This window comes from Haliotis asinina, chromosome 4 (genome assembly GCF_037392515.1).
Source record: "Haliotis asinina isolate JCU_RB_2024 chromosome 4, JCU_Hal_asi_v2, whole genome shotgun sequence".
Taxonomy (NCBI): Eukaryota; Metazoa; Mollusca; class Gastropoda; order Lepetellida; family Haliotidae; genus Haliotis; species Haliotis asinina.
The window spans coordinates 34742724-34755660 of record NC_090283.1 but is presented as its reverse complement, the minus strand read 5'-3'; the positions used below and the strand labels follow the sequence as shown (position 1 = coordinate 34755660).

Below are 12937 nucleotides of genomic sequence, written 5' to 3'. Positions count from 1 at the left end.
TTTCTCCTTTCCTACATAAAAATGCATCAGTCACTTGGACAATACACACTGTTGCATATGTCTTTTTAAAATATTATCCTCTTCCCACAAGCCCTACTCCACCCCAACATTACACTACAAGTATGAACGTACTTGCGATATATAACCACAGCAACGACCGTTGCTATGATGCAGGCCAGGAGGACCACGATAACAACGGCGGCCACCGTTCCTGATGATAACCTTGAATGAGCTGCAAAATAGTTGATGATATGTGTATATTGACTGGCGAACACATGTCGTTTCTGTTACACACCTAAAATGTTTGTTAATGTATTTCTTAAGAAATCAAAGTGCATATGGTATGTCTTAACATGTAGAGAAGATTTACATGTATGGAGAACTGACCTACTGATTGCCTTGTGGATGAGCATTCCGGGAGCGCTTACATGTATAGGGAACTGTTTTACTCACTGCCTTGGGACAAGAGTTCCGAAGGTGTTTACATGTATAGGGAGCTGTCTTACTCGTTGCCTTGGGGACGACTGTCCCAGGATTGTGTACTTGTGACTTACTGCTTGACACTGGAGCAACCGATGGATGGGCCTGATATTCAGTAGTGGGATATTTACTCGCAGGTGTCCCTGAAACAAATTCAGTGAATTGCTAGGCAAAGATGTCCTTACATGACTGTATATTTGTGAATAATAATGCCGTCAAATGATTTCAGAACTGCGTGGCAATTCTCCGGAGAGCCTAGATCGCATAAACCAGAGTATAGCATATCTTTGATCTCGTGTACGTGGTCGATACCATGCCCTGGTGACGATATGTTATCCTTTTGAGGATTAAATTCTATATGGCATACTTGCGTACAAACTCACCTGTGGTTGAGTTCTGTGATGTAGAAGTCTTAGGCGTTGGTTTAGAGGGACTCGGGGACACCGTTGGTATTACACTAGTTACTGGAGACTTGGCTATAGTCGAGGAGGATAACGACGTCACGGAAGATGGCGAAGACATCAAGGTAGTTTGTATGGAAGGTGAAGTAGTTCTAATTGTCGTTGAATCTGTAGCAACATTTGGTGATGTTGTTGTGAATGTGGTGGTGACCCGTGTTGTTGCAGGTGCTGGAGTCGTTTCTATGCAGACGGAGAATATTAAATGTACAAATTGTGCAACACCAGGAACATAACATGAACCAAAATACTTTATATTAGTTCCAAATATGTGGATTTTAAAAAGTAATGTACTGTGAAATAATTTTATTTTAACTTGTGCATTAATATCTTCCGTCCGATCTATGTTAACATGGTAATCTGATTTTCAGAACCATAGAGAAACTACCTTGAATACAGGTCCTTCTATCATCACTGAGACGAAAGCCTTCCGTGCAGGCACAGGTGAACATGTTGTGTGGGCGGGGCAAACACAGCTGCTGGCACTCTTTGAAGATACACACACTGTTGCCTGTCGTTAATGCACACAACAATGTATTTATAGTCACCCTAAAAGGGAATGGTCATACTGTGTTATAATGTACATTAAGGCTGATGAGAATCCTCTTCAAGATGCACACTGACACACCGATCATTACAATGGTCTCCCTAATTATTACACCATCAGGCTGAGTCATTTCAACACATGCAATGGCCTAGAAAACATTCGCGATATACACACTGCTACCTCCCTTTCGGGAGACGCGACGGTATGTACATTGTCAGCTCTCGTCATATTGGTAGCCCTTGTCAACGACCACAGTATGCACTTGGGTATGCCTTGTTAAAGACCACAATATGCACTTGGGTATACCTTACTAACGACCACAATATGCACTTGGGTATATCTTGTTAACGACCACAAATGCACTTTAGTATACCTTGCTAACGACCACAATATGTACTTGGGTATATCTTGCTAACGACCACAATATACACTTGGGTATATCTAGCTAACGACATATTGCAACAACTTGCATAAACAACATACACATCCTCCTGGTAATAACAATATACGCACCCTCAAGGGAATGACAATATACAACATACACACCCTCCCGGATCAGCCACCACGTTACATACACTTCTCCGCTAACAATCACAATAGTGCAAACCGTTTCGTTGACGACCATGCACATCCACATTTGCGACCAGGTTATACACGACAGTACTCACACTGTAACCTCACACATCGCAGTACACACACTGTAACCTCACACATCACAGTACATACACTGTAACCTCACACATCACAGTACACACACTGCAACCTCACATATCACAGTACACAATGTAACTTCACATTCAACAGTACACACAATGTAACCTCACACATCACAGTACACACACTGTAACCTCACACATCACAGTACACACACTGTAACCTCACACATCACAGTACACAATGTAACTTCACATTCCACAGTACACACAATGTAACCTCACACATCACAGCACACACACTGTAACCTCACACATCACAGTACACACACTGTAACCTCACACATCACAGTACACAATGTAACTTCACATTCCACAGTAAACACATGGTAACCTCACACATCACAGTACATGCACTGTAACCTCACACATCACAGTACATACTCTGTACCCTCACACATCACAGTACACACACTGTAACCTCACACATCACAGTACATACTCTGTACCCTCACACATTGCAGTACATACTTTGTAACTTCACACATCACAGTACATGCACTGTCACCTCATACATCACAGTACATACACTGTAACCTCACGCATCACAGTACACACACTGTAACCTCACGCATCACAGTACACACACTGTAACCTCACATTCCACAGTAAACACATAGTAACCTCACACATCACAGTACATACACTGTAACCTCACACATCACACTACACACACTGTAACCTCACACATCACAGTACATGCACTGTAACCTCACACGTTACAGTACATACTCTGTACTCTCACACATCACACTACACACACTGTAACCTCACACATCGTAGTACACACACTACAACCTCACATTCCACAGTAAACACATAGTAACCTCATACATCACAGAACATACACTGTAACCTCACACATCACAGTACATGCACTGTAACCTCACACATCACAGTACATACTCTGTACCCTCACACATCACAGTACATACACTGTAACCTCAAACATCGCAGTACATACACTGTAACCTCACACATCACACTACACACACTGTAACCTCACACATCGCAGTACACACACTGAAACCTCACATTCCACAGTAAACACATAGTAACCTCACGCATCACAGTACATACACTGTAACCTCACACATTGCAGTACATACTTTGTAACTTCACACATCACAGTACATGCACTGTAACCTCACACGTCACAGTACATACTCTGTACCCTCACACATCACAGTACACACACTGAAACCTCACATTCCACAGTAAACACATGGTAACCTCACACATTGCAGTACATACTTTGTAACTTCACACATCACACTACACACACTGTAACCTCACACATCACAGTACATACTCTGTACCCTCACACATCACAGTACACACACTGTAACCTGACACATCGCAGTACACACACTGTAACCTCACATTCCACAGTAAACACATGGTAACCTCACACATCACAGTACATGCACTGTAACCTCACACATCACAGTACATACTCTGTACCCTCACACATCACAGTACACACACTGTAACCTCACACATCGCAGTACACACACTGTGACCTCACATTCCACAGTAAACACACTGTAACCTCACACATCACAGTACATACACTGTAACCTCACACATTGCAGTACATACTTTGTAACTTCACACATCACACTACACACACTGTAACCTCACACATCACAGTACATACTCTGTACCCTCACACATCACAGTACACACACTGTAACCTCACACATCGCAGTACACACACTGTAACCTCACATTCCACAGTAAACACATAGTAACCTCACACATCACAGTACATACACTGTAACCTCACACATCACACTACACACATGGTAACCTCACACATCACAGTACATGCACTGTAACCTCACACGTTACAGTACATACTCTGTACTCTCACACATCACACTACACACACTGTAACCTCACACATCGTAGTACACACACTACAACCTCACATTCCACAGTAAACACATAGTAACCTCACACATCACAGAACATACACTGTAACCTCACACATCACAGTACATGCACTGTAACCTCACACATCACAGTACATACTCTGTACCCTCACACATCACAGTACATACACAGTAACCTCAAACATCGCAGTACATACACTGTAACCTCACACATCACACTACACACACTGTAACCTCACACATCGCAGTACACACACTGAAACCTCACATTCCACAGTAAACACATAGTAACCTCACGCATCACAGTACATACACTGTAACCTCACACATTGCAGTACATACTTTGTAACTTCACACATCACAGTACGTGCACTGTAACCTCACACGTCACAGTACATACTCTGTACCCTCACACATCACAGTACACACACTGAAACCTCACATTCCACAGTAAACACATGGTAACCTCACACATCACAGTACATACACTGTAACCTCACACATTGCAGTACATACTTTGTAACTTCACACATCACACTACACACACTGTAACCTCACACATCACAGTACATACTCTGTACCCTCACACATCACAGTACACACACTGTAACCTGACACATCGCAGTACACACACTGTAACCTCACATTCCACAGTAAACACATGGTAACCTCACACATCACAGTACATGCACTGTAACCTCACACATCACAGTACATACTCTGTACCCTCACACATCACACTACACACACTGTAACCTCACACATCGCAGTACACACACTGTGACCTCACATTCCACAGTAAACACACTGTAACCTCACACATCACAGTACATACACTGTAACCTCACACATTGCAGTACATACTTTGTAACTTCACACATCACACTACACACACTGTAACCTCACACATCACAGTACATACTCTGTACCCTCACACATCACAGTACACACACTGTAACCTCACACATCGCAGTACACACACTGTAACCTCACATTCCACAGTAAACAATAGTAACCTCACACATCACAGTACATACACTGTAACCTCACACATCACAGTACATACTCTGTACCCTCACACATCACAGTACTCACACTGTAACCTCACACATCGCAGTACACACACTGTAACCTCACATTCCACAGTAAACACATAGTAACGTGCATGTGGCAAGGAGACTCACCCAGCACGACCTCTGTCCTGTTAAAGCCATAGATGCCGTACAGTTTGGTAAAAGAATCTGTACCAAACTCCTCCAAAGCGCCTCCTTCCTTGTGCATCCGGGATATGTAGCTGGAAGGTCACAGTTGTTATTAGTTTGTGGGAACTACAGGAACACATATCTACAAGCAGTAGCCAGATATCTGTGTCAGAGTCAGGGACACACGCTTGGACAGTGATTACTTTGACCATTTATTGAGCGTAAAATCAGTTCTTGCAAAAATACTGCATCTCTGTGTGCCTGAACCATTGCGTGTGTGTGTAACCTGAAGGGTTCCAAGTCCTCAAGTCAGGATCCTCTGATCCCTTGTTTTAGAGAGTATTCGTCCTGATTGTGAACCTTCCAGTATTAGTTGCTAATGTATTAACAGTGCATAGATATGTTATCCATGTCATACAAATCATCTAGAGCGAATAGATCTGTAAAATACAATTTGGACTTAAACGTTTAAATGATAGTATAGGACAGTTAGTGACTGGAGGCAGAGACCACTCACGTCTTCTTCCAGTCTGTCAGGTAAAGGTAGTCCCCCATGATAGTAATCCCGAAATAGTGTGCCACATCCTCTTTAAGCAAAACATGTTGTCCGGTGCCATTAAGGAAGATCACTGACACAGTGTTAAACTGTGCGTCCACCCAAAACAAGCGTCTACCTGTTAGAGGAATAAGCAGCGTTCTTCAAACGTTGACTATACTGCATGAAGAAGGAGGCAAAGTCTCACCACCTGATTGTGTATGTTTGTTGTTTTTTAAGGGGTGGAATACAAGTCCGTCATGAACACATTGTACACATATCCACACTAGGCAGCAGCAAAGATGACATTGCGTTATAGTCATCTATGTGAAGTTCTTGAGAGTCATAGGGAAGTTAGAATTCAAGTATAAGGCAAATTATCATGGATGTCAACTTCTTCATTATAAACATTTTGCTATTTCTTTGCAGCTATTTCACAGCTGCAGTCTGAATGCCAAGTCTTATAGGGGGCTCAGAATAAGAGTTCAACACCTACCACATAAAATGTCTGCCCATACAGCCATATGTTTCGTTTAGAAATAATATGCTGTGGATGGCGACGATTATGTAAAAGGAGGCCAACGGATACTGCTCCTTGTCAGGATTGACTGTGAGGAATCGTTAAATCACTGAAATGCACTGAGTGCCCAAAGCAATCGTTGAACACCATTCTTATCATAACACTTTCAGAACGGTGAATTCGTCACAATGTCGACAATTTTGAAATAAACGGTTGCCTTTGTCTCGTGTAGTAATATTTCTACCACTAGAAACCTTTGTTGTCGATGAAGTATTTGCTGTACCATGTCTCATTATAATATAACTCCAGTAACAATGTTTACAGATGTTGCATCTATCCCATCCTGCATATATAACCATAAAACAACTTTAATATGACTCTAACTCTTCACCTTCCCTATAATGTGTGGTGGCACGGTGCCTAGAAAAACCTAAAAAGACCATCCTGGATGGTCGGACATGTAGTATGCAAGCAGTAGGTGTTGAACAAAACCTCATTTTACTTGCTTGGCCACTGCACTGTGTAAAAGGAAAGGCAAACACTAGTGATCATGCATTTCTCCTCACAATCTGACATTCTGATAAATCTCCTGTGAATGTTTCATTCGGTAGCTTTGTTTTTCGCTTTTTCTAATTGTGTCGCAATTAATTTACGGTGAACATAATTTCTAATGCAACATGCCGTAGGTCATCTGTCCAACTTGAATTTTCTCTAAAGGGGGAAACATTTGCAAGGAACTGAGACAGGACATTAAAAGGGAAATGTGTGTAATGCTTCATTAAGAGATCACTAATAATCTGTTAATTCTGAACCACAAATGAGGCCAAGGCCTTCCCTTGAGTCCAGGGATTAAGTAATAATTTAAACTTTAACTATAACACCAAAATCCCATTTTATAGAGAGATTTGTAGTTGTTGGCCAGGAAACTCGAAAGAAACACCTTCTTTAAAAATGACGGTTTCAAGGGCTTTTCCGGAAATGAGCACTACCGCCATGATCTTCCAAAGTTAAAACGGTTGCCATGGGACCTCGATCCTTTCTTAAAATAAATGAAGTCTTAAAAGGCCCTGCTGATCGTAAGACCTCACCATGTGCCATATTTAGTGAATATAGATTGTGACTGTTCTCGAGATCTGCTCTGGAACGCCTAACGGACAGTTGCGTCCCACTGCCAACAGTTGAGGAAGAACGTGTGTCAGAAAGTCTAATGCGTTACCCATAAACCGATCTCTACACAGATCAGTTTCCTTGTTGCCAGTCTGAATACTAAAACATAGCATAAGCTACCATAATAACAATGCTGAGTGTAACATGGTGTTTCAATACTGTTACGACTTTTTGAAAAAAAAGCATGAAGAAAATCAATCAAAAATGCAAAGGTATCTGATGTCATGCCATGTGGCTTTGCTCATAGAGTCGATCAGTGCCGATCTGGAAGACAGAAGAGCTATCTAATTTTTGTCAGGTTACATTTCAGTACAGACATTCGTAGCTGCCAATCTGAAGTTCACCATACGACCGCGTCCCTTGTGCATGTCAAGTCACATTTTACATGACCCGTGTTTATCTTTGTTTATTCATCGGACCTACTCTTGGTGTCCACAGCGAGACCATTCGGCCAAGAGTTCTTGTCCAGACTGACAAACGTGGTGCGGTCTGATCCATCCATGGATGCCCGTTCAATTCGTGGCTCTACACCCCAGTCTGTCCAGAAGAATGTCCTGCAAACAGAAATGAAGATGTCAAGCCGTCAGCATCAGGTATCCCGAGACACGGAAGTTGAAGAAGCGGCTTAGCTACTAACCCTTCCAGAGGAAGTAGAGCAATTGCCCTCGGCTCGTCAACATCCTCCGTCAGCAGGACCTTGCGGTGGGTATAGTTTGTAAGGGAGACAACTCCAATCAGGTTATGTCCGGCATCGGTGAAGTATAGAAGTTTATTTATATGGTCCACTGCCAGGCCGTCCACTACCGCACCTACAACATGTCACTGGAGGTAAGAATTGGACGAATGTGTTGGTATTACCTCATTTCAACAAACAATTTGCGAATATGCGTTTTTTGTTACTGTTTAGAATAGACTGGTGTGTGATTGCACTCAAGTTTGAGCCCGATGCCAATTCTTGCTTATTTTAATTATATGCAAAACTTTAACCCAAGGAGGCGGTAAAATGTACAACACAGTTTTGAAATAGTTGTAGTAGCAGCACATGCTCCCGGGCAGGAGGTAATGTGTGTACAATGCTGTAGACGTGGTCTGATGCTAGCTTTACTTGGTTCAACACACTACCGTCATCCATTCCAACGACGATTTCAGCGAAGTCTCCGTCCAGATTGGACCCCTTGATGATATGGACTGTGTTGTCAGACCAGTAGAGGCGCATCTTGATGGGGTCGAAGCCAATAGCGATGGGCGAGTGCCTGGTGGAGTGGCGGATAGCATGGACAACCCCGTTGCTGGAGCTCACCTGGAACACCTGTCTCTGGTAGGCGTCTGTCACCAACAGGAAGTTGTTTCCTGCTATACCTGTGAAGTATAACCTAACACGTCAGATTACTAGTCACGTGTGTTTGTCATAACTTGCGTTGTTATGAGCATGGGAGTATGTGACATTCAGCTTTTAAGAACCGTGGACGGTTTCTTTGGGCAAGTCGGAATGACATGATTGCCATGCATGCTTGAACACGTTAGAACTTCAATCAACCTGTTTCGTTTCCAGGACATGATGGGATTTTAAGACAAAACGTTTCAGGGCATGTGTGCAACAAACTGTATATAGGATAGTGGATGGCACCACGACAAGCAGCTTCCATGACGCGATCATGTTATCACCTGTTGGTGTATGGTAAATGTTTGACTGGTGTTGCACATTATGTCAGGCTGCCCGAAGGAGCACCAGACAGGGAGGGTTGGTGAAGGAGCACCAGGCAGGACGTGACATGTAGGGTTGGTGAAGGAGCACCAGGCAGGACGTGACATGTAGGGTTGGTGAAGGAGCACCAGGCAGGGAGGGTTGGTGAAGGAGCACCAGGCAGGACGTGACATGTAGGGTTGGTGAAGGAGCACCAGGCAGGGAGGGTTGGTGAAGGAGCACCAGACAGGGAGGGTTGGTGAAGGAGCACCAGGCAGGACGTGACATGTAGGGTTGGTGAAGGAGCACCAGGCAGGGAGGGTTGGTGAAGGAGCACCAGGCAGGACGTGACATGTAGGGTTGGTGAAGGATGGAAATGATGTTCAGTAACCCATGATCGCCATTTATCTTACACAAACCTAACTAGAGATCGCTGACACTTTATTAACCATTTTAACATCCAAACACATCCGTAATTATATGGGTATCTGTTTATACAAAATATTCAGTTATTATGCCTTTGATATTAAATGTCTTGCATTACTTGAGATACAGGTGACGTCATCCTCTGCTAGCTGGTACCCCAGACCACACGTGCACCAGGTGGCGTCTCCAGCTCCACTCAGACAAAGCTGGCTGCAGGGGTTGGAACCCTCCCGACAACTGCCTAAAACCGTCAAAGATTGCTTTAATCCCACAGTTGGTTATTTAATCCATCACACGCCAATATATTTCGTCTAACACTGCATTGATGAGTATGAGTATGCTAATCATATTCCATGATACTTGATTTTCATTAAAATCATTAAAGCTGGTCAAACGCCATGTATATGACTGGTAAGTTGTATTGGTATGAAACATTTACTGTTTGTCCCGTTTTCGTACAGGCAAAAAGTTAGTTTGCAACATCTGGATCAAGGCTTAATTGGTGCCTGAGTATAGCCACTTACTGTTAAAGAGGGGTTGATTGTTGACATCGAAGGTGACAAGGTCTTGAGCGATACCGTAATGGGGATGTAGGATGCCGCGGATCTTCTCCTCCTTGTCGAGTCTGGCCATGTGGATGCCGTTCATATCGTTCCTGTCGGTCCACAAGATAATATCCTGAAGCAAAGGAACATATTCTCAGAGATCATGTCATGGACAGGATTACAGGGTTCTTGGATGCAAAGATAAGAAACCAGCTAACGAGATGACAGTGGTTTTAACCTGGAAGATGCTGATGCCGTAGAATCCGGTGTTGTCCAGCCTGAACACGATAGTCAACTGCTCTGTCTCGAGATTGTACCTCCTCACATGGTTCTTGACTGAATCGCTCCAATACATCCTGTAACGCAATCATGCCAAAAAATAATTGCAGTGATGTCTCTGGTCACCACTCGATCAACAAGTAATCTTTTTTACTATAAATATCAGTACCTCTTGAGAAAGGCGGAGGTTATCTATGGGTCAGATAAAAAGAAAGAACAGATATGGTATGGAATGTTGCTCAACATTTTGGGACTTTACCGAATGAGACAATGATTTCTTTATATTTGTCCTGTTAAACATTTCCTGTCATTTTCTTCCTTTAAAGTGCACGGGCAACAGTACTCACATGTCATTTGTGTAGTCAATGTACAGATGGTTTGGGGAGCCGAGGTCGTAGTCGAGGATGGTCCTCCTGTCGCTACCGTCAGTGTAGGCGGTTTCAACTTTGGGTGTTTGCCCGGGGTCGGTGAAGTACAGGCGTCTGGAACACGCCCACAGAGGCCTCATGTCAAACATGGACAATGTTTCAGTACGACAAAAGGGAAAGTTAATAAATTGATTGGTAAGTTATTGGTAAAAACAATGGTTGAACTCGTTCTCTGAGGCTGCTTCAAATACACGTGTGCATTTGTTCAAGCAGTATTTGCTCAGTGGCTGTATCTAAGAAGCACAAGACTCTGTGGTGTGTAATGTGACATACCCACGTCCCGGGTGCACAGCGATGCCGAGAGGGTTGTCGAGGTTGGTGGTGATAAGGTCCCTCTGGAAGGTACCGTGTCTGTTGGCCACCTTGATCAGCTTGTTGCTGGAGTCGGTCCAGTAGAGGCTGCCGCTCACCCAGTCCAGACAGAGGCCTACACAACATTGCATTCTATTGAATAGTCAGTACACTACTACAGACAGTCTACTAACGCCTACTGACTATATTATATACTCAGTTCTCCCTTCTCACAGTTCTGGCTGAAGAATCCTAGTTCCCTAGGTCGTTGCTGAAGCTGACTTGACACAACCCAAGGGGTCATTAGCCATCGTATCATACCTGATAGAACACCACCGTATGGTACTTCTGAGATAGCTCACCTGATTCAACTCCAGAGCCACAAAATATTGCCCCTGCTGTAGCTCACCTGCCACAACTCCAGTTCCACCGGCTATCGTCTCCGCTGAAGCTCCAACTTCAAGGTTTATTCTGCTGATAGTTTTCGTACTGTTTTCAGAGTAATATAGAAAGTTTTCCCTAGCATCAAAAGCTAAGGCCAGGTAACCATGGCGTTTGTCCAGGAAGCACTGTTTGTCTAAAGTGACGTTGAGGAGTGACATGTCGGCCACGTTGGCGGGGTAGTGACATATGGCGTCGTGTACGGCGTAGATATGAGAGGGCTGAACGAACTGCTCCGTCACTGAAAAAATAGGATGAATACTACGTTGCTGAAAATACCCGTGGCATTCAACTGGTCATGGGATGATGGAATTAACTAATCTGCATTAGGTGTATGACGGTCAGTAAGGCCATTAGAATAGTTTTTTTTCTATGATATCCTGTGGTTTTCAACATGTGACTCCAGATTAAGTGAAAGTTTTCACAGCAATTAATGATTTCAGCTCATCTAGCAAAGGCAACATTACTGAACAACCTTCTCCAAGATTAATTTTCTCCAAGTTTACTGAAAAGCCGTCACCAAGATTAACTTTCTCCAAGATAACATGAGATGCATAAACATTTTGAACATATGAACTCTAAGTGAATCTGAAGAATCTGATATATTGTGTGATATATTGTGTGATATATTGTGTGGTATATAGGGCTATCAATTACATGTATTAGTTGGTATGTTGTTATTATGGGGGGGCACTTGTCCCAGGGGACAATTAGTTTCGGGGGTAGATAGCCAGAGGGCAGTTGTCCGGGGTGAACTTGTCCGGGGGGCAGTTAACCTAGACCCATTCAATTCCAGTAATAGCCAGCGTGAAGTGAATAATTAGCTCTGAAGAAATAGAAACTCTATCACTGTGATGTCCATTGTGTCTGTTTATACGTTATATGCATTTATTAATTTTTGTTATTCTTCCGCTGCTTTGTATTAGATAAAACTCTCACATTCACAAGAGCGGCCATCGTCGGTGAGGTTGAATCCTTCCCCGCAAATACATCTGGCGCCGGGGTCGGGCATGTCCACACAGAACTGCTCACACTGCAGGAGGTCGCACCTGTCTGCACACGTGATAAATAGAACGATGTCATGTTGTTTCTATCCTATCAAGTGTGCGAAGAGACATAGTAGTCACTGGGAAGACACACTAATGAATACATGCTGGGCTACACTGCAATATCTCAGTCCGTTGTGTTATAACGTAACTCTTGTCTCAGTACGTGGTTACGACTAGAAATGGGTCAATCACTTAAGTGATGAACGGTTGGTAGAAGTTGGTAGAACAGACGCTAAAACGAGTATCAACAAGGGCCTGTGATGCAAACGTGATG

At 43.3% G+C, this 12937-nt stretch overlaps 1 protein-coding gene across 1 annotated transcript in view; it reads right to left on the bottom strand.

The window, feature by feature from the left end:
- The window catches only part of LOC137281501 (low-density lipoprotein receptor-related protein 4-like), a 32471-nt gene that overhangs the window by 2687 nt on the left and 16847 nt on the right, over window positions 1-12937 (bottom strand). The window contains exons 5-20 of the mRNA XM_067812759.1: window positions 12554-12667; window positions 11583-11855; window positions 11156-11309; window positions 10802-10936; window positions 10414-10531; window positions 10155-10308; window positions 9749-9871; window positions 8643-8879; window positions 8158-8329; window positions 7944-8074; window positions 5816-5972; window positions 5281-5390; window positions 1327-1449; window positions 864-1121; window positions 555-623; window positions 133-232 (exon numbers count right to left, since the gene is read on the bottom strand). Coding sequence (XP_067668860.1) covers window positions 133-232; window positions 555-623; window positions 864-1121; window positions 1327-1449; window positions 5281-5390; window positions 5816-5972; window positions 7944-8074; window positions 8158-8329; window positions 8643-8879; window positions 9749-9871; window positions 10155-10308; window positions 10414-10531; window positions 10802-10936; window positions 11156-11309; window positions 11583-11855; window positions 12554-12667 — 2428 coding nt within the window. The remainder of the gene's footprint in view (window positions 1-132; window positions 233-554; window positions 624-863; window positions 1122-1326; window positions 1450-5280; window positions 5391-5815; window positions 5973-7943; window positions 8075-8157; window positions 8330-8642; window positions 8880-9748; window positions 9872-10154; window positions 10309-10413; window positions 10532-10801; window positions 10937-11155; window positions 11310-11582; window positions 11856-12553; window positions 12668-12937) is intronic.